Source organism: Moschus berezovskii, chromosome 10 (genome assembly GCF_049115385.1).
Source record: "Moschus berezovskii isolate FMDL1 chromosome 10, NW_MosBer_1.0, whole genome shotgun sequence".
NCBI lineage: Eukaryota > Metazoa > Chordata > Mammalia > Artiodactyla > Moschidae > Moschus > Moschus berezovskii.
The window spans coordinates 109,445,405-109,466,272 of NC_142469.1; the positions used below are offsets into that span (position 1 = coordinate 109,445,405).

General features: G+C 53.2%; 1 protein-coding gene across 23 annotated transcripts in view; it reads left to right on the plus strand.

Annotated features, from left to right (window-relative positions):
• AFDN (afadin, adherens junction formation factor) overlaps positions 1–20,868 on the plus strand; it is a 113,367-nt gene that overhangs the window by 80,735 nt on the left and 11,764 nt on the right. For 12 of the 23 annotated variants that reach the window (XM_055433279.2, XM_055433275.2, XM_055433277.2 and 9 more), the window contains 8 exons: positions 1,671–1,757; positions 12,351–12,416; positions 12,551–12,624; positions 12,935–13,053; positions 14,397–14,591; positions 15,180–15,271; positions 15,568–15,753; positions 16,991–17,884. In XM_055433279.2, coding sequence (XP_055289254.2) covers positions 1,671–1,757; positions 12,351–12,416; positions 12,551–12,624; positions 12,935–13,053; positions 14,397–14,591; positions 15,180–15,271; positions 15,568–15,753; positions 16,991–17,884 — 1,713 coding nt within the window. Of the gene's footprint in view, positions 1–1,670; positions 1,758–3,244; positions 3,575–12,350; positions 12,417–12,550; positions 12,625–12,934; positions 13,054–14,396; positions 14,592–15,179; positions 15,272–15,567; positions 15,754–16,990; positions 17,885–19,765; positions 19,802–20,868 lie in introns of those variants that run through there. The other 11 variants (XM_055433273.2, XM_088840900.1, XM_055433270.2 and 8 more) reach the window with 3 other exon arrangements.

The window sequence follows — 20,868 nt, forward strand, 5'->3', positions numbered from 1 at the left end:
GTCTTAGCTGCGCAGCAAGTCATTGCCTAATGCTTCGTATCTCAGTGAGAGACTGGCTCAGGGACTTTAGGGGAAACCCTGCCTTGCTTCCTGCAGAGAGTTCCAGGCTAGAAAAGGAGCTTCACCGTGTCTTAGAAAGGGACGCCAGGCAGGTAACGGTGGACGGGGGCCAGTGTATTCCATGTGGCGGGCGTGGCCGTTCGGCCCTCTGGGCCAGGGTTGGGGGCTCTCGGCTGTGAAGAATGACCACGAGTCTTCTGGAGCTTTAGAAGCTTCCTGTGGTGACCTCCTGAATTATCCATCAGTCACTCAGAACCACACACCTGGTTTTCACCTAATTTCTAAGAAGACAGATCGTGTGAGAAGGCAATACTTAAACGTAAGGCAACGGTGGATGTGTGTTTTATTAAATCCAAAGTAGTTGTTTTTGTTCAGTAGAAAAAACGGAGCGGTTTTGTTTTGCATTTGAGCGTCTCCAAAACTTGCCTTAGCTGGTGATTGCTATAACCAGTTGGATCACATTTGACTGTCAGCACAGTGACTCTACCACGCATGCCCGCTATTAGCTGTTGTTGAGCTAATAGCGATTTCTGGTTTCCAGATTTTATAGAAAAACAAGCACCTTAGATGGAATCACTGATTTTTTTTTTCCCATCTTTCTAGTTTGTTTATGGATCCCTCAGTCGATTTTAGGTCCTGATGCTTTGTAGAAGCTTTGTCACCTGATTTTATTTCCCTTAAAATAGTCTCATACAGACTTTGGTTCCAAATAAACAAGCTGTGTGTATAGTCACCACTTTTTGGCAGCGTGCCTTCATACTTACATATATAATTAACTAAATTCCCAGTGTGTGGGCTTAGTGATATTCTTCCTTAACTTTGTTAACTTGTTCATGTGAGGCAAGACATACGTAGAACGTGTGACTTCTGTGGATGGCTTCTGTTTCTCATTGTGGGTCTGTTGGGAACTGGCCTTATTGGACACGTACGTTATCCCTTCCGGTCAGTCCCCCACCACAGGCTTCACAGAGACACGCTGAGCTTTGGGCCCGCTGCCTGAAGGCTGAGGTAGTGTATTTTTGCTGTTGAGTGTTCACAAGATAGGTTTGTGGTGGCTCAGATAGTAAAGAGTCTGCCTGCAGTGTGGGAAACCCGGGTTCAATCCCAGGTTTGGGAAGATCTCCAGAGAAGGAAATGGCAACCCACTCCAGTACTCTTGCCTGGAAAATCCGTGGATGGAGGAGCCTGGCAGGCTACAGTCCATGGGGTCGCAAAGAATTGGACATGACTGAGCGACTTCACTTTTCACAAGATAGAGAGATGTGAGGGCATCTTTGTTATAACTGTCCTCCCCCTGGATAATATAGAGTAAGTTTAAATTTTTTCAAAAAAAAGTCTAGTAATTTTGTTTTAAAAGATAATAAAGTAAAATTATAATGTCTTTAAGACCAAGTTTTTCTTACATGGTAGTGATGTCAGGGTTGTTTTGTAAATTAAGGTGTTTAAACAGCATGTAAATGTTTAGCGTTTGTGAGGATTCTCTTGCCGGCTCTGGAGTCAAGAAAGAATATGGTGTTCACTTTACCACGTCACCCCGTCAAGGCTTGGTTTTACTGCTTCTGTTTCCTGTTCGGTTTCAGCCCTCAGTAAACTTCTCTCTTCACCCCTAGGCGCAGCCTCTGCGTAAAGAACCTGAAATCATCACTGTGACCCTCAAAAAACAGAACGGAATGGGCCTTAGCATTGTCGCCGCGAAGGTAGGACGGGGCAGGGGCGTGGGCTGCCATCCTCTGTCCTTTAAACCTGAGTCAGCGGCGCGTCCAGTTCTGCGTCTGGGGGCCGGGCGTGGGAATGCAGTGCTGTGCGAGTGGCGTTCTCAGGGTACCTGCTCCAGAGTCTGTGCTTGGAGGGGCCACTGGGCCCCTGTCCCCCAGCAGGTTTGGGCTGCAGGGGGCTGCTGGGCACCCGTCCAGGTGCGTGGCATGCTGGAAGCTGCAGCGAGGGAGTAGTGCCCCAGTCGTGTCTGGGGGCGCAAAGAGGGAGAGGGGGCTTCACCCCTTTTAAAGACGCTCGGTTCACAGGTGGAGCTCTCCCTACAGAGAGACAAGGGTTTGAAACAGCAAGGAGGCAGTGGGAGCTGCGAGCTCAGGGTAGGAGCGTGTGGGAGGACTCTGCGCCAGGCCTGGAGCCAATGGCCGGGGGCCGGTGGCCGGGGCGTGGCAGCTGGCATGCTCCAGGGCACGGCAGCCAGCAGCGAGGCCGTCCCGGGTCCTGTCCAGGGCTGCATGGCCCAGGCCACCGGCTGGGACGTGAGCCGACCCTTTCTATACAGTCCTGAGCGTGATACTTGGGACACCCGGAGTGGGTGGGGCGGGCAGGAGCAGGCAGCTGCAGGCCTGGGGATGTTTTCCTGTTTGCTTGTGTTGGATACGAGCATGTGGAACCCAGCGGGCAGGAGGCAGAGATACAGACTTGTGTTGGCTTACAGGTACTGTGAAGGAAGTAACTCAAAGACTGCCCTGGTAACTGGGCAGCGTGCCATTCTCAGGCATGAAGGCATATATTAGCGTCTGTTCGTCTGTGGGCTTGACTGCTTGGCCGAATCCGCTTTTCTCCAGCTCAGCTGTGTTTCTCCGGGACTTGCAGGGAAAGCAGGTTGTATGCTGTACACACATTGTGAAGTGGCGTCCTGCTGGTGCTCGGCGTGGGTCTGTGCCGACAGCCACGTCCTCCACAGGGGCGCGGGGGCTCGGGCCCAGCCTGCCTCACGCTTGGCAGCCGTGGAGCCCTGGGCGTGGCCGCAGCTCAAGCCCCAGAAGAAAGCTGGGGGCCTTGGAGCTGGTCCCCGAGGTCACGCAGCCCCCTGCCAGCCTGTACCCCTGACTGGAGTCCGGGTGCTCTGTCTCTCCCTGTGGGCTCTTTGGGCCTTTGTGTCGGTATTTGGCCTGGTCCCCGAGGTCAAACAGCCCCCTGCCAGCCTGTGTTGGAGTCAGCCTGTGGCCCTGACTGGAGTCCGGATGCTCTGTTTCTCCCTGTGGGCTCTTCGGGCCTTTGTGTCAGTGTTTGGCTCTGCCCTCCGCCTTCCTAGTCAGCCTGTGGCTTTGGGGCCGTGCGCCTGGCGGGCTCCGATGTCAGCCCGCCGGCGCCCCTCCTGGCTCGGCCGCTTTATGGAATCCAGATGCTGTGGCTCATCCGCGCCGTCCACGGTGGAAGCTGGCCGGGGTGCCGGGGGGGTCAGGGTGCTGCCTCTCGCTCAGCTGAGGGCCGGCATGGCGCTTCCTGTTTAGTTTGGATTTTTTAAATAGAAACTGTTTCCTCCTTTGTATTTTTCTAACTCTTTTTAAAGTTTAATAAAGTACAAAGTAAGCGAGAATCTGAGCTGCCTGGTTACGTAAGAGCCCGAAGTTGCCCGGGCGCTGGTTGGAGTTGCTCAATGCCCACGGTGGCCAGTCTTCAGAGACCAGCTGTGTGTTGGCTGTCGCCACTGCGGGGACCAGGCAGTGGTGTTCCGGCTGAGAGGTCCATGTGCCCGAGAGAGATGTGGTTCTCCGTTGTCGGGAGGGCAGAGCCTGCGGTGAGTCTCCTCGGGGCCCCGGCAGCCGCTATCTGCCGCGCGAGCTGCTGCAGCCTGTCGGTGATGCCCTGGCTCAGGGAGCTCGTGCTCACACACTGGGGTGCTGGCTGCTCTGCAGCTCCGTGCCGCGGCTTCTCAGGGCTCGGGAAGTAAGAGGCTGATCTGCACTTTATACAAGGAAAGGACGAACTGTGGTACGGTGGGTGCTGCTTGAAATAGTGGTCGCGACTGCTGTAGAATTGCTGAGCACAGACTCAGGAATGTCCACGAGGCGGGACGCTGGCCGTTCAGGTGGTGCTCACGGCAGGCTTTGTCCATAGCAGGTCTTTTCTGGAAGCGTAAAAGTGACAGTGAAAGGTGCTTATCAGGAGGTTTTGCTGTTTTACTTAGAAGCGAATGGCTAGTTGAGTCTCGGTTGTGGTCTAACTGTATATAGTGTTAAGCTTTTAAATAGTTAGCTTAAAAAAATTGCTGTGCCTTAGAAAGGAGCAGGTGAAAGCAGTGTTCATGGACGCGTCGCCTCCTCACCACTGGACCAGTACGTGTGAGCCACTTTCAGTGAGTGCGTGAGGCTCGCGGGGCCTTCGCGTGTGTCCTCGCCGGGCGACCGTGTCAGGAGGACCTGGGAGGCGCTCAGCTCATTCCCTGGAAGCGTAGGGGGCTGTGTGGCGTCCCCACACGGCTGTTGCTGCGAATCTGGACAGTTGATGTCTCTGTTCCCACAGTACAGTGTGTAAAGAACAGCGTTTTTCCCTCTCCACTCACAGTCGTGGCCTGAGTACAGGTTTCTTGGGTTGACTGACACTGACTTAATTGCAGTACTCAAGCAATGTCATTGGAACAGGAATGTTAGTTCTCTGGAGCAGAACTCCTTTCCCCTGGTGGTTCCCGTAGAAAAAGACGGTGTAGGGCATCCGGGTGCAGGGCCGTGGTGGGGGGCCCACCTAGGGATGGTCCAGAGAGCCCGGCCCCGTCCGGTGCCCTCAGCCCCGCCCGGGGTCAGGGCTCCCCTCATCGGTACCTGCCTGGGTGTCCGTGTGCGGAAGCCTGCAGGGCACCGTCATCACCTCCCTCTCTGAGCCCCAGACACTCTGAGACCTCGGGAAGCTGCACCTTTGCTCTGGAGACCCGTCCTTGCACCCTCTTCTGTGTGCACCCTTCAGGACCCCATGGTCCCTTGCAGCCCCTCTGGAGCCCCGGCGTCAGAGGCTTTGTGGTTTGCTTGCTTTATCTCATGGAGAAGGGCAAGATGGGTGACGTGCTGTGCGTCGTCTGTACTGAACGTCAACAGGAAACAGGTGCACAGCCCTGACACTGCAGGCAAAGGGGCGCTCACCTCACGGGGCTGTCCAGGTGGTCAGGGTGGGAAGTGTCCTGGGCGTGGGTTTTGACACCGATTGTCTCAGAACCAAGGTCACTCCTTAGTGACAACACCGGCAGTGTTGTTGAATCTCTAGTCTGAACCTCAGTTGTTCATGAATCAGAACTCTTGTCTGACTAGAAGCAGCGGCTCCAGACCCCAAGGAGGAGGCGGTGGAACATTGTCCTGAGGGCCTGATGAGTTTTAAACACGCCCGGCTCTTAGGTCACCGCAGCCCCTGCCTGTTTCCACGCCTGGGAACAATAGGCTGGATTCATGCTCTTTGGCTGGCAGCTCCGTCTTCCTTCTGCTGCTGCTTTGTTTCCATTCTGGCTTGTGTTGCGCTGATGTTTTTATGCTGTTAGTCACATCACACTCCCACGCTCAGTCGGAAACTGCAGCTGGAGCGTTGGGAGCGTGGGCCCCTCTGACGGAGTCTCTGAGTGGGCGGTGAGCGCACCTGCACTCCAGTCTTTCCCAAGGTGCCTGAGAAGGTAGAGGGGCGGCGTCCTGCAGACTCGCGGCCTTCCCTCAGACCGCAGGGCAGCTGCCCTAGAGGTGCGCGCGTCCTTCCGTGCTGGGAGGCGCGTGTGGCTCTGCCGGTGTCCGGGTGCCCCCGCCAGCCCCGCCGTCCCCGCGTACCTGCCCCGGGTAAACTCAGGTGAGGTGCCGCACTCCCCTCTCCTCCTCCTCGCAGACTCCTTCTTCTCGAGCCTCCTCCTCGCAGACTCCTTCTTCTCGAGCCTCCTCCTCTCCCTCCTACGGGAAAGGAAAGCAGCTCCAAGATGCGTTTTAGGATGAAATCCTGGGTCACACAGGCGTGCCCTTTGTGGTTCACCATGGCTGCCTGCTCAGGTCTGAGGTTTGGCCCCCGGCATCCTCCTGTGCCCTGGCCGGTGACTATGGCCCTGGGCACTCCATTGGAAACCAGCTTACCCGGCATGGTGGCCAGACAGCGGCTGCAGGCTGTGCTGCCGTGTTACCCTCAGTAGCACCTCTGGGAGGGAGACTTGACTTTGGTTTTTAAAAATGTACCTTTAGTATTGAAGTGGAATTAAATTACAAAATGGTATCCAGTGGAATTTGTCACTCCTGATACATGTGGACTGTATCACTGCTCTCCATAAGGTAGTTTTTAAAAAAGGATTTGTTTTGTCACATGGGGAGTGGATAATTCTGAACACTGTTTCTTTTCATTTTGATATCATAAATAACAAACAGACCAAACAGATAAGAATACAAAGAGACCAAAAATACAGTAATATTTTTTCAAATGCGAGTTTAGATATCTTTAGGCAAGTAGCTACTGACATTTTTTACGCTAAGCATTTAGTTATTATACCGTGGTTACGCTCCTCACGGTTGGAAGTCAGGGTGTATAATGTTAGCATATATGTTGCGTTATAGGAAGATTTTGTTTTTACACAATTATCTGCATGGTTACAGATTTATTGTTACTATCTGTGGTTACTGATGACATAGGTTTACTATGAAAAGCTTAGTTTTGGGGCAACATCGTCCTGTAACTCAGGCCACATAGGTAAATCAAAATTTTCTATTAACTGCATTAGAAAAATAAGGGAAACGGAAATCAACAGTGTGCCTCCTTCGATGCAGTTGTGATTCCAGTGTCGTCGCCGTGTGTTGCTGGTGAGACACTGTAGACTCTTCCTGCTCAGTCTTTGGAGCTGGGCGGACTTTGCTCTGGACTGCGAGTTTCAGTTGGGACGCGCCCGCCCCAGCGCCTGCGCCCCGGGCCTCGTGGCTGCCAGCACCAGCCCTGACGCAGCTTCACCAGCATCTGGAAGCGCTCTGTGGTCCTCTGTTGACTGTTGGTCGGCGCTTAGGCAGGTCATCTTTCAGTTCTTTTAATGACGGGTGGGATGCCTTGATTTAGCAGCAAGAAGGTGTAATTTCTGGGCCCGATTTTCATGTGTTAATTTAAAAAGAGTTACCAGCAAATGACTTTTAATGTGTGTATATGTAAATAGAAGAGGAGCTTAATGGAATTTGTTCAATACTTTTTTTTTTAAGTTCAGGCTTACTGGACTAGTGTGTACATTATTATATAGAAATAGGACATGAGTGGTTTAATGTTTCTGAAAGTAATTTTGTTTTGTTGCATTTTTTTTATCACAGTCTGTAATGTTTTTATTCAGATGAAATGGGGCTGGTGGCAAGAGAACTCCATAGTGTTAAGGAAGGACTCTACCTTGGTTCCTTCCAAGAGCTGACCTGCTCCCAGTTCAGACGGCTGTGGGCAGGGGCCAAGCAGAGCTCACCAACTCTTTGTCCCCCGAGTCCCGGGGTTGGTCCAGCCAAGCGTGCCCTGGCCAGACTGAGGCGCTGGGTCACCTTAGCCAGGCACTGGATCAAAGGTTGTGGTCTTTGAGGTCGAAAGGGTTTAATATATGTATTGTTTATTTAATATATGTATTTGAGTTGGCTAAAAGTTCATAGCAACTTACAGAAAAACCTATGATTTATTTGTACTAGTTGCATTTACAAATTTTTATGGTCAGTTTATAGCTGTGAGCTACACGTGAAATACGTGTAAGAAAACTTACACTACCCAAACTTCTCAGGCCACTAATGACACTATGGCCCCTGCCTCACAACCAGGAATGGCTCCAAGCCAACCCAGGGCCTACCAGCCAAGACCAGGTTTCACCCCGCCTCCTGGAAGTACCATGACCCCGCTTCCAAGTGGGTCTAACCCTTATGCACGTAGCCATCCTCCCTTTGGTCAGAGCTATACCCAACCTGGACCAGGTTATCGATAAAGAGGCTCTGTTACACTGATGAATGTAGCTGCTAGCTGTTTGCCTCCCAAAAGACTCCAATACTACTATTTTAATTTGTATTGAAGTTCAGGAATTTAAAAAGCAGAGCATTTTTTTATGATACCATTATTGCTGTTAATTGAAAGTATAATTTGCTGGAAGAAAAAAGACCAAAATGGAAGTTTTTTTCCTCCCCTGCTTAAAAGTATGGCAGCTTCCTACTTATTTTGGAACACTACTCTTACATGTGTGCAAAGTGATTGATTTTCTAGCTTGCCTTGTCCAGAGGATATTAAAATGCTAGGTTGAAGTTCAGCCCTCTTACTTGGCTTTTTATTGTTAACACGATGTACTAAAGTAGATCCCTTTGAGAAGACTAGCTATTACATATAAAATTTAACATTGATAGGTTAATAAAGATGATTGAATCCATTTAAAAAAAAAAGAAATACATGTAAGACTGAAATCAGTAGAGACAGGCGGCAGCCTGGCCAGAGAGGAGGGCGCCCCCAGGACAGTTGCTCTGCATAGTCAAGCAGGCGCACGGGCAGGGCGTGTATTGAGAGACGAGAGTCACGGAGAGTGTGCCAGGTGCGCAGTGTGCTGGAGGCCACGCTGGGGGCGCAGAGCCACCCAGAGGCTGGGCAGCTCTCAGGATACTGCCCTGCCCCAGGAGTCTTTTTAAGCAATCATATTTCATGGTGGTTTCTCATTGACTTTTTATTAAAGTCAATCCTTATGACCAACCTTAAATAGACCTTTCAGATGCTAGTGGTCTTTTGAATTGAGGTCCTATTTTTTCTCAGATGTAAACCTTTAGTCACAATGACATATACTTATAAATTGAGCTTATTTGGAATTAAAAGGCGTGACTGTCACCTAGACTTTAGATAAATTCCCATCATGTAAGAAAGCAGTGTTTCTCATTGCTTGGGTGCTGTCCCTCCAAGGCCGGCACATGGTGTCACGGTCAGAAATGCTCAGGGTTCTCACTTCGGCAACCAGGAGTTTGCCGTGTCATCAGCTCACCGATAGTGGATTATCAGCTGCTCCGTAACCTCCTGGTGTGTTCATTCAGGCAGCGTGTAGATCGACCACGTTGCCCTGGCCTGACTGCAGAGGCTCGGGAGCTCCCCTGGAAGGGAGCTGGGGAGGGCCCTCTGTACCAACTTCAGGAACAAGGGAGGTGCCGTGGGAACATGAGTGAGCCGGGGCGGCGGCATGCCTGGGCAGGTGGGGTGAGTGGGTGGGCAGGTGAGCCCAGGAGGCCGATGATCAAAGGTTTCGGGCTGACCTGTTGCATCACAAGGTCGCTGTGTGTGGCAGGAATGTGGCTGAGGGGCAGAAGGGGGCACGTGGCGGTGTGGTGGGCCTGCACTTGACATGGGTGCCCCATGCAGGAGGCTTCTGCTTGCTTTCAGGCAGCTGGCCACCTCTCGGGGCAGGGGGCTGCCTGCAGGAAGAATTTCCTAAGGCAGCTTGGATAGAGGTCAGTCTTAGGAGAGCGTCCATGTCTCGCCAGGACTGTTCTGAAATTTACAGTGTAAACTAGTGCTTGTTTACAGATGTGACTTCAGTCAGATTTTTCATAAGGCTGTCACATTTCTATATTATGGGATCAGTTGCTTGCATATTAAAACTTAGATTTGTTAAATTTTATATTGCGTGTGATGCGTGGTAAATTATCTCCTTAAAGACACGATAGGGTTTCAGGCTGTGTCAGTGCTGGCCGCGGTTCATGCAGAGTCTGCGGGATGAAAGCTTATGTGTTGTTCTAGAAGGGCGTGTGATGGCTGGTCTGAGTGGAGGGGCGGGAACAGGACGTAGGCGTGGAGTGCGGCCATGGGAACAGGAAGCTGCGACGCGCAGAAGCCTCACGGATGGACGTGCAGCAAATGCGCGCTTACCAGGTCTCAGTTTGTTAGGGGAACAGGACCGTATTCCTGCTGTTTCCTTGTTTCATTCCATTTTGTGACCTTAGAACGGTTAAAGTTTTTCTTATTACAGTTGGCCTAAATAAATGAAATTTTTTCTTCGTTAATAATACTCTTATGAAGTATACCACAAATGGGGGAGGAAGTCTTGATGTGATTGCTTTAAAATATCCATACATATTGAGAGTATATATTTGGTATTTCTTTTACAGCAACGTTACTAAAAATACTATGTTGCTGGTATTGCTGCTAGAGATTTCTTTAGTCATGGTTGGTGGTAATTGATTATCTCATTAAAAGTGCATTTTTCATTGTTTAAATTACAAGGACAGTATTGCACTCCCCAAGAGTAGTGCTTATGGAAATGGAGTGTGTTCATTTGCACTAAAAACTGGGAATCTGAAGTTTAGAAGTGTGGCTTTTCTCTATGAGTCAGATGGAGAACAGAAGAAAAAAGTGATTATGCATTAAAAGCCTTTTAAAAAAAACCTGGTTTAGTTATAAGGACATAACGGCAGGAAAAGAGGGGTTTTCGGAGCCCCATCAGAAACAGGGTCTGACAGGCACAGAGAAAACCGCCTGAGTGTGAGCTGCGTTGGAGGCGGGGTGCTGTCTGTCTGCGTGTCTGAGGAGCGGGGCCGATGCAGACATTCCGTGACTGCCTGTGGGGTGAGCGAAACTGGTTTTCAGACAGCTGGATTAGGTAACGAATCATGTATTACACAGAGGCACAGACAGTGTTGAAGAAGCCGTTTGATCAGGTTGTGCGGGGGGCGGGCCTGAGGGGCTGCCCTGGAGGTGGTTCCCCTCAGCCATCTGGCTCTGAGCCGAACCCAGGTTCAGGGAAGACTGTGCCAGTGTCATGGAAGGTGTTGGAAGCTGTGTTTGTTGACTCTCGGATAAGAGATGGGCTGAAATTCAGAAAGTTACCGTTATTGAGTGATTCATTCCTTGTGTGCTCAGTTGTGTCCACCTCTTCATGGCCGCATAGACTGTACCCCTCCAGGCTCCTCTGTCCATGGGATTCTCCAGGCAAGAGCACTGGAGCGGGTTGCCGTGCCCTCCTCCAGGGGATCTTCCCGACCCAGGAATCCAGCTCGGGTCTTCTGCATTGGCAGATAGATTCTTTACCACCGCACCACCTGGGAAACCCATTGTACAAACACATGTCTAAACACGTGCGTGTGTGTGTGTGAAACCTCAAATATACCCCCAAAGTGCAAGTTTTCCCTGAGCGTGTGGCAGAGCACGGGTAGGGGCACTGCGTCCTGTGGAAGGACCGCTGCATCCTCCAGGGGGTGGTCGTGTGTCTGGACCAGACAGAAGGCAAGCGACGAGGTCAGGGCAGACGTACAGACGGACAGAGACAGGTCTTGAGGGGAAGGGTCAGGAAAGCCGGCGGGACCCGGGGGCTGCGTGCAGCGTTTATGGAGCCCGTTAGCAGGTATGCAGGCACAGGGGTCTGGGGTGGAGTTGCGAACCTGGCTCTTGGGGGGGCGGGGGGTGCTGTCAGCCTCACAGCAGGGTCTCTGCTCAGTCCTCCCTGACCAGGAGCTGCCAGATGGTCCTGGACCCGTCCTGTTAACCAGAGGGAAAAGGGAGTGTTCAGGTGGAGATTATGGAGTTCCAGGGCATTGTAGAAAAACGTGTCCATTAAGTCATTTATCAAACCGTCTTTATAACTTTCTGTGATACCTTATATTGTTGCTTTTGTGACACCATAGGTTCACAAACCAAGAAATACACTCAGCTGTAGAATAGTGACAGAAACATCCAATGGCATTTCATACCTATGCACACTTCCTCGGGACGGGGGCTTGTAGCTTCAGGACTTCCTTAGGATGACGGCACACTACCCTTAAATGGAGGCAACGCGGAGTATTTTCTCCATAATTGTCTCTGCCGAAGTCCCTCTCATTGTTTGCAACAGAAAGATTTTTCTTGTTTTAAATTTTAAAGTGTGTGTACAGAAAGAATAGGGCCTCCCGAATGGCTCAGTGGTCAAGAATCTGCCTGCTGTGCAGGAGACTTGGGTTCGATCCCTGGGTCAGGAAGATCCCCTGGAGGAGGGCATGGCAACCCACTCCAGTGTTCTTGCCTGGGGAATCCCACGGACAGTGGAGCCTGGCGGGCTGCTGTCCATGGGGTCACAAAGAGCTGGACACGGCTGGGTGACTGAACAACAGCAGCACGAAAGAATAAGGGTGTGAGGGAGGCGGGTGAGGGAACGCAGACCCCGGGCGAGCTGCTTGTTTGCTACAGTGATTACTGCGCGTGTCTCAAGGCAGCTCACCCACGGGGAGGGCGCCTCCCTGCCTTCAGGGTGGCGGGTCTATTGTGGTCCGTCAGCTGACTGGTAATTGACTGAGTTTTCAGGAGTGAAAGAAACGTGAAAGGGAAGTAACTCAGTCCTGTCCAACTCTTTGCAACCCATGGACTGTAGCCTCCCAGGGTCCTCTGTCCATGGGATTTCAGGAGTAGTTTTTCTTAACCTGAAAACAAAGTATGTACATTTCCTGTGAGTTTCCTTATGTTTACCGAAGTGTTTATTAATACAGTTTTTGCATTTCTATTTTTCATGTAAAAACAAGAGCTGAGAGTTATATTCCAGTCACCTATATACATATTTTATTCCTGTTACTGTGGGTTGTGTTTCTCACTGTGTTTTCAATGTGGGGTTTTTCCTTGTCTTTGTTCAGGGTGCTGGTCAAGACAAACTTGGGATTTACGTCAAGTCCGTTGTGAAAGGTGGCGCCGCAGACGTGGTGGGTACTTGGCTGTCAGGGTGGAAGCCCCCAGGGTGTAGTGCGTCTGGGAAGCCCACGTCTGTGTGTGCTCACTGCTGGCCCCTCCCTTCTGCCCCTCTGTCACCCCTGCTCACCTGCCCCGGGGTGCTCAGGACGGGCGGCTCGCCGCGGGTGACCAGCTGCTCAGTGTGGATGGACGGAGTCTGGTGGGACTCTCTCAAGAAAGGTACCGTTTATTTGTTTAAAGATGACAGTATGCACTTCTGGGGGTAGTTCACATTAAATTTTGGAATTAGAAGACACAAAACCACGCTGAAAGCTGTGTACTTTACTCTGAAAGGCGTCCTTGCCTCCAGCGTATGCTGAGATCTCTGCAGGTCGCCTCGCTGTTGTCAGGACAGCAAACGGAGCTGTGTGCAGAGCTGTCTTCAGAGCAGGGCTCCTGAGACCTCGACTCAGACTAGCGGGGGCCGCGGGGCGCAGCCCGCTCTCACCCTGGCCTGCCCACCCTCTCACCCTGTGAACTCTCTTCCCAGGGCGGCAGAGCTGATGACAAGGACAAGCTCCGTGGTGACGCTCGAAGTAGCAAAGCAAGGAGCCATTTACCACGGCCTCGCCACCCTGCTCAACCAGCCTTCCCCTATGATGCAGAGAAGTAAGGGGGGCGGAGGGACCATCTCCTCACGGGCCGCGTCTGCCTGCCGCGGGCCGGGCAGCCAGCGTGACCTCTTGCAGTACTCACAGACCCTTCGAAGCAGGCCCTGTTGTGTTCACTGTCCTGATTCTAGAGAAGGGCGGGAGGATGAGCGCCCTCGAGCACGCTGCCCGGGACTGCAAGCTCGTGGGTTCCCAGGGCCCACGCTAGGTGTGGCCGGCCAGCCTTCCAACACGGTGCTGATTTATGTGGTCCCCCAAGAGTCCCTCACCTCAGCTGCACAAGCCTGGTGCCTGCATGGCCCCCAGTGTCCCGAGCCAGCACTCAGGGCACTCGGTCTGCAGTGAGTGGAGGGATGGTTTGTCGGCTCTGACAGGCAGACACAGGGTGCGAGGTCCCCAGAGAACAAGCAGAGTCCTCTCCTGAAGGACTGTTTACAGACAGGTCCGGCTCACATGCTCTGAGACAGGACATGACTGTTACAGGGAGAGTCCACTGTAAGAGGTCAGTTTTTGAATAATAATTTGCTGATAAGAATCATGGTTTTGTTGGTGCATCAAAAATCTCAGAAAAAAGTCAATATAATTATATTATGTCAGGCTTTTTAAAGAATTAGTTCAGAAACCAGGGGAAAACCATTCTGACTCCCATTATCTTAGAAATCTCTGTCTGCTTTGCATTTCCTTGACTCACTGCAGGTGAGCAGGTCGGTACCCCGCAAGCCCAGGGCCTGGCCTCACGCTGGCTTCATCCAGGTCACCCAACTGCCTGGGCTGCTTTGCATGGAGATGGGCAAAAGGCACGGCCTTCATATACGGCACCTTTTTTTTTTTTGCTTTTTTCATAGCATAATACTTAACGTGTTGGTGTTCTGATTCCCAAGTTTGTAGTCATTTAAAAGAAGCAAGCTTGATGATGAGTTAGGAGTCACTGAGAGGAAGCGTTGGAGCCAAACGTCAGGGCCATCGGGTGGCAGGACGGCAGAGTAGAGTGCAAGGAGCGACCGCGGCAGACGAGAGCGGCTCAGGAGGGCACCCTGAGCGGCCGGAGGGCAGACGCGGTTCAGAGTGCGGGAGGGGCGTTCGCACCTCGGCTAGGATGTCCCATGACGGCGGCCTCATCGCCGAAGCAGGCGAGCACTCTGCTCACCCATGTCGCTTTCTCTGAAGCCCCTTCTGGAGAGTCGTTAGACTGCTCTCCTGTAAAAATACCTCATTTCTTCTGATGAAAAACCAACATCTGTGGAGTTTTAGATGTTGGTAAATCACATTGCCTTTAAAACTAAACAGTGTTTAAGATACAATTGAGAACAAATGACCATGTCTTGAATATTTTGACTTCAGTTTCAGACCGCCGTGGGTCAGGCAGACCCCGACCGAAGAGTGAAGGCTTTGAGCTGTACAGCAGCTCGGCTCAGAACGGGTCCCCGGAGAGCCCGCAGACGCCCTGGGCCGAGTGCAGCGAGCCCAAGAAGCTGCCGGGCGATGACCGTCTGATGAAGCACAGGGCGGACCACCGCTCCAGCCCCAACGTCGCAAGTGAGGGAGCCCTGTGGCCCTTCCCGAGGCCTGCCCCACACACTCTGCTCACCGCCGGGGGGCACTCCGTGGGCTGTCGGTCATTAAAGAATGTTCTCCCCTGCGTAGATTAGCCAACTGGGGTGTGTTTCTCCTGAGAGACGTTCCAACGTTCTAACAGGAGCTAAACGCTGGTTTGGGACCTTGATTCGGGGATGCCCGGGCAGGCACAGTGATGGGGCGGAGGGTGGCCGGCTCCCCATGGGCGCGGACAGTCTCTGTGCTGTGAAGGGCTGTCGGCAGGAAGCGGCAGGCACAGCAGGCTGTTCTTCAGGTACCAGGTTCACAAAGCCTGACATGACGGCCCGTCTGGCCCTTTGTCAGACACTGGAGATGTCTGCCCCGCCCTGGTCTGCACAGGAAACTCGGGGCTCCGATCCGGTTACTGAAGAGCCCCCACCTCCGCGGGCCTCGGGCTTTAGGTCTGTGCTCTGCTCCTCACTGGCAGTGACGCTGCCGACACGGGTGCTGTGCATGAACAGCTCTCGTGCTGTGACGTCGGGGTTGCTTATTTAACACTGAACTTTCTTTCCTGTCTCCCACCAACAGATCAGCCTCCCAGTCCTGGCGGGAAGAGCGCGTATGCCCCGGGAACAGCAGCCAAGATCACGTCTGTCTCCACAGGGAACCTCTGTGCTGAGGTCTGGGCGATAAGCAGGCAGACACGGGCTTCCCTGAGTGCCTGCATCCTCCGGGAAAACATCCAGTGGTTGTGGCCCCTGAGTGTTTGGGTTTTAGGGTTTTAATATAATGGGTCAATTAGCTTTAAGTTAGTAACTCGGCACAAAAGAAAACGTTTTTATTATTCTCAGTATAGGACTGAACACTTTACATTTTTAACATTTTTTAAAATACACAGATTATATTTTAACACAGATCCCTGAAGTTAACCAGTCTGTGGTACACACTGCTAAACGCTGCTTACCCCCGTCCGCAGGAGCAGATGCCTCCGCCCCGCCCTGAAGCCTACCCCATCCCCACGCAGACGTCCACCAGGGAGTACTTCACCTTCCCAGCCTCCAAGTCCCAGGACCGCGTGGCGCCCCCTCAGAGCCAGTGGCTGGGTTTCGAGGAGAAGCCCCACGTGCTGGCAGACGGAAACCACTCCAGCGCCGCCGTCCAGGTGAGAGGCGCGGGCCCAGGGCGTCCCCAGCCCCTAGGAGGCCAGTGCGCGCGGCACGGTCAGCGTCCGCTGTAGAGCGGTGCCGGGCTGCCGCTGCCTCAATGTGCGGGGCTCTGCGGTCACAAGGGAGGGGTCCTGCCTGACTTGCGCCGGGTTTTCCATGCACTCAGTGTCGCTTAATGAACGTCTGCGGTCTGTGGGGGGAGGTTCCGAGACTGTGGGAGGCAGACTGAGAACCCGGACCGCATCCAGGCACGTGGCTGTTCCACGCCTGGGGAAGCAGAAAAGACCCTGGTCCGCCAGTGGGGCTGAGGCTGCAGGAGGGAAGCAGAAGGCTGGATGAGCAGGCGGGGCTCCGGGCGCTGGTGCCCCCGATCAGAGGCGCTCCACCCACCAGGGCGGGGCCTGGCGCTAAGTGCGGGGCACGTGGCAGCTTCCTGCGACGGGCACGGTGACCACAGGGAAGGGCTTTCAGGGCCAAACCCAGGGCCTCGAGTTTTAGGAAGTTAGCAGATAACTTGGATGAGGCCTCCATGCTAACTGGGAGTGGCCCCAGCCGCCTCCCCGCCCCTGTGCGATGCACCCAGCCCTGCCGCCGCCCCGCCCGTGCCCACCCAGCTCCTGGTTTTACCCCAGGGAGGTGGGTGTGGCCCGTCAGGGGGAAGTTGAGCGGGGAGGGGCTGTTGGTGTTTCCGTGTGTGAAAGCTAACTGTCCACACTGAGAGACTGGGGAGGGAGGTTAAATGCTCGCTTAAAGGCAGGCGCTGCCTAGGCTTGGTGACAATCACGTACCCAACTACGGTCTGGGATCGCAGCGGTGGGCAGACGGCCCTGCTGGGCCTGGAAGGGGAGGGGGTGTCTGCAGTCCAGTCGCTCACTTCAGGTGCTGGGGGGTGTGGGGGCGGAAGCAGTGGCCCCGCTTGTCCCGGGATCGCAGCGGTGGGGAGACTCCAGTTGAGCTGAGTCTGGCCGGGCCTGGAAGGAACAGAGTGGTGTCTGCCGGCTCGGATTCATGGTGTCAGTCCAGTCGCTCAGTTCAGGCGCTGGCTCCTGCTGGCCCCGTCTGCCCCCAGAGGTGTGGGGCGGAGGCAACTTGTCCTGGTGTGGGAGTGGCGGGATGGCCTCCGTGTGGGCCTCGCTGCAGTTTCCCAAATGTCCACTTCTCCTGGGAGGAACCTCAGGGAGTCTCAGAAGCCGCTACCTGTGGCTGAGGCATGCACGCCCCCTCTCCCTCCAGCGTGTGACCCGCTCCCAGGAGGAGCTCCGCGAGGATGCCTACCACCCCGAGCGGCTGCGGGCGGAGGCGGCCACAGAGCGCAGGTCGGACGGCGGCGACGCCTGGCCCACGCAGGGCTCCTCACTGGGCTCCAGCGCGTCCAGCCAGGAGCACCTGGGGCCCCCCTCCAAGGCGGGCACCCCCGCCTCCACGCTCACCAAGAGTGGCCCCGGGCGCTGGAAGACGCCAGCCGCCTCCCCGCCTGTGCGGACTGACCCGGCCCTGCCGCCTCTGCCACCCGGGTCCTATGCCGGGGAGGCGGACGCGGACTCACCCCCGCCACCCGCCGCCGCCGCCCAGGCGCAGGTGGCCGCCGAGCGCAAGAAGCGCGAGGAGCAGCAGCGCTGGTACGAGAAGGAGAAAGCGCGCCTGGATGAGGAGCGCGAGCGCCGCCGCCGGGAGCAAGAGCGCCGGCTGGGCCAGCTGCGCGCGCCCGCGCCGCCCCCCGCGCCCCCCCGCGCTCCCGACACCGTGATCCGCGAGCTGCAGCCGCAGCAGCAGCCACGCACCATCGAGCGCAGGGACCTGCAGTACATCACGGTCAGCAGGGAGGAGCTGGCCTCCGGGGACAGCCTGTCCCCCGACCCCTGGAAGCGCGACGCGCGCGAGAAGCTGGAGAAGCAGCAGCAGCTGCACATCGTGGACCTGCTGAGCCGCGAGATCCAGGAGCTGCAGGGCAAGGCCGAGCGCTCGGCCGAGGAGAGCGACCGGCTGCGCAAGCTGCTGCTGGAGTGGCAGTTCCAGAAGCGGCTGCAGGAGTCCAAGCAGAAGGACGAGGACGAGGAGGAGGAGGAGGACGACGACGTGGACACCGTGCTGCTCATGCAGCGCCTGGAGGCCGAGCGCAGAGCGCGGGTAACGGGCGGCCGGGCGGGCGGGCGCCTTGCGGGAGCCGCTGTCCCCGGGGGCCAGGGCGAGCTGCTCCCGAGACGCGTGGGGCCCTGAACCTTTGCTTCAGCCCTCTCGCCAGCGCTGGTGGAGACCAGTTACGTAATAGCGGTCACCGTGATGGGGGGGTGGTTGCTGAAATGGCCGGAGAGTCAGTGTCTCTCTGGCTGGGTGGGCCAGACTCTTAACTTCCCAGCTCCGCTACTGGAGCAGGAAAGCCTCTGACGGCAGCACCAGGCCACTTAGGCGCTGTGCAAACGGGCGGCCCCTGGTCTCCACCATCGGCGCTCCCTGGGGTCCCGCAGGGCGGGGTGGGGCTGAGCACAGCGGCAGAGTCGAGTTTGTTGTCACCCCAGAAACAGACTCTGTGTGGTCACACATTGATGAAGTGGATGGTATTAAACCAACGAGCATTATGTTTCAGTGGCAGTGGAGAGGTACTGAGAACTTAGGACTTTATAGTTTGCCATATTATGAAAGTAGTTTCTGTTGCCTTTGTATCACATAAAAGAAAGTAAAATCCATCTTAGTTTAGGGCAGTATAGACTGTTAAAACGCCAAATCTGATATCTCCTGTTGCCCTCTCAGGAGCGCTGTTGACAGAGGAGCACTTACTGGTATTAATTTGCAGCAAGTGCTAGTGACCGTTTCATGTTAATGAATTTTAGTGATGTTCTTTTTTTTTTTTAGTATAATGCAGTATTTCGAGAAAATACGGCAAAGGGCATGTCCTTTTTGTCTTTGGCTTTTGTTTCTAATTCCCCTCTGATGCTGTCTGTACTAGAGACCTGAACCAGTGGCTGTGTTGTCAGACCCTCGAATCTTTCCAGCTCAGGATGAAATTCAGCCCTAGACCCTTGGCAGAGAGTATCCTGAGTGGGCAGTGTGTGCCCTTAAGGCCTGGGACGTCACCGCATACATTTCTTGTTAGATACACGTTAGCAGACAGACATGCATATGACTTAGTCCAAAACTCAGCTGGAATCTCTCTTGAGAAATTTGTTTCATAAACAAAGGTGTAAATGTTAACTATTACACTGTATTAGGTAAGTCATTAGGAATACACCTCCTCAAGAATGACTGTTTCCTTTGACACAGCAGCTGTTTGATGAATAATTACTTGGAGCATAGGACTCCTTTGAGCTGTCCCCACCTTCTGCCCAGCGCCCTGGCACCGTCCGTAGGCAGTTAGCTGTGTGCCCGTCACGGCTGCCACGCCTGCTGCACCCAGTCCTAGGGGACGCGCTGCAGGCGGGCCCTGCATGGCTGCTGTGGCCGTGGCCCTGGGCTCTGCCCCACATGAGCAGAGAAGGTTTAACTCTGAGCCTAAAGCTGAGGTTCATGGTAAATAAGTGGGCATGATTAAATTTATTGCTTAGAGTAAAGTTAGAAACCACTTGTAATATTTCTACACTTATTCTTTTCTCTGAAGACTAAATTTTTATTGAAGGTCTATCAGTTTTTCAAAGTGATTGAAACACTGAATATTTCAAAGCCTTTTAGTATGAATCATGCTATTTAGAAAGTTCTTTATGATAATTTAATTAAAAATATCTGTTTATCATTATGTTAAGATTAATATCTTAGTCTCCAAGTGAGAGTGCTAAGGGAAATTTTACTTTTTTAGTTTCTGTGTGTCTTACTAACGAAGCTTAAGTATTTAACACCATGTGGGCACTTTTCTGTTTCTGAGTACTAGAAGTTAGTCTAGTCTTGACTTCTCTCCTGGGCTGTCCTCAAGCGCAGATGAAGCATGAGAACCGCAGACGTGCTGATGGCGGATCCAGGTCCTAACGGAGCCTGTTTTCACACTTCATCTTTCTTTTTTTCCTTCTCTGTTGCCTGCAGCAGACTGCTGTGCCAGCAATCTCTGTTCTAGATTTGGTATGTTCCTGTTTCTTTCCCTTGGGTGCCTTTTCCTGTCCGATTTCCTCTTTCCCTTTAGTGGTGGTGGTTTTATGTTTTCAGTAGACCTGGTCCTAGGGGTGTCCTAGATCAGGACCTGTATGTAGTCCCCTGACTCTGGAAGCATGCCTTTCGATGTGTTTAGATGTAGTTATCCTTTGCTCTTCTCTGTTAATTTTAAGTGTTGCTTACTGTTTGTTTCTGGTTCTGACCTTTACTCAGTTTTAGTCCTGAAGTTCATACCATATATCCCTGTGTGCTCATAAGCACAGAGCAGAGTGCAGTGAGTGATGACTCGTTTTCGTACATTAGAAGTGCATTTTAAGTATCCTTAGAAGCTCAGTTCAGCTGCTTCTGACATTGTTTGCCAATTACGATGTAACTGTCTTGGTGGAGAAAAAGGAATTTCTAGTAAACATTACCCTGTTTTCTTTAATATCACGTGGTTTTAGTTTAACTTACAGCCATACCAGTTCGTTGCTGAGAAACACTCCTTGCGAACAACACAGTCATGTTGTGTGGTAACCGTGGTGTCTCGTGTCCATGTTGGGGAGACTGAGTGGGCTGTGATAGCGTCCACTGTGCTTGGGGACTGGGTTTCTGTCACTTATGTTCTTACCAGGGTATCGATACTGACTCTTAAGTAGCCTTTATTGCTGGTCAACTTTTAAATGACGCAAGGCCAGGTCTAACCATCCTTTGAGAAAAATCTGAATCCAGGCTTGACTTTAATGGCCTTTCCCCCAAACAGCAGCCCTTTTTTTTTGTTCTGTTTTCCTTTAATGAATTTAAATACCCCAGTGGCAGTGTCACTGCAAAGGGGAACCCCCTCCTCCTTGGTGACTGAAAGGCGTGTCTTCTGAGCTTACCTTTTCCTTGCCCGTGAGACAGAGGTGGGAGGTGTGCTTCCCTCTCTGCTCTGTGTGTTGAGGTGTCTGTGGGGGAGAGAGGGGGAGCGCCAGTCACCTCCAGTTGTCTCTCCACGTCCTTATCACACGCGTGTGGGCCGGGCGGCCCGGTGCCCCAAGACAGTCCCATTTCTGGGG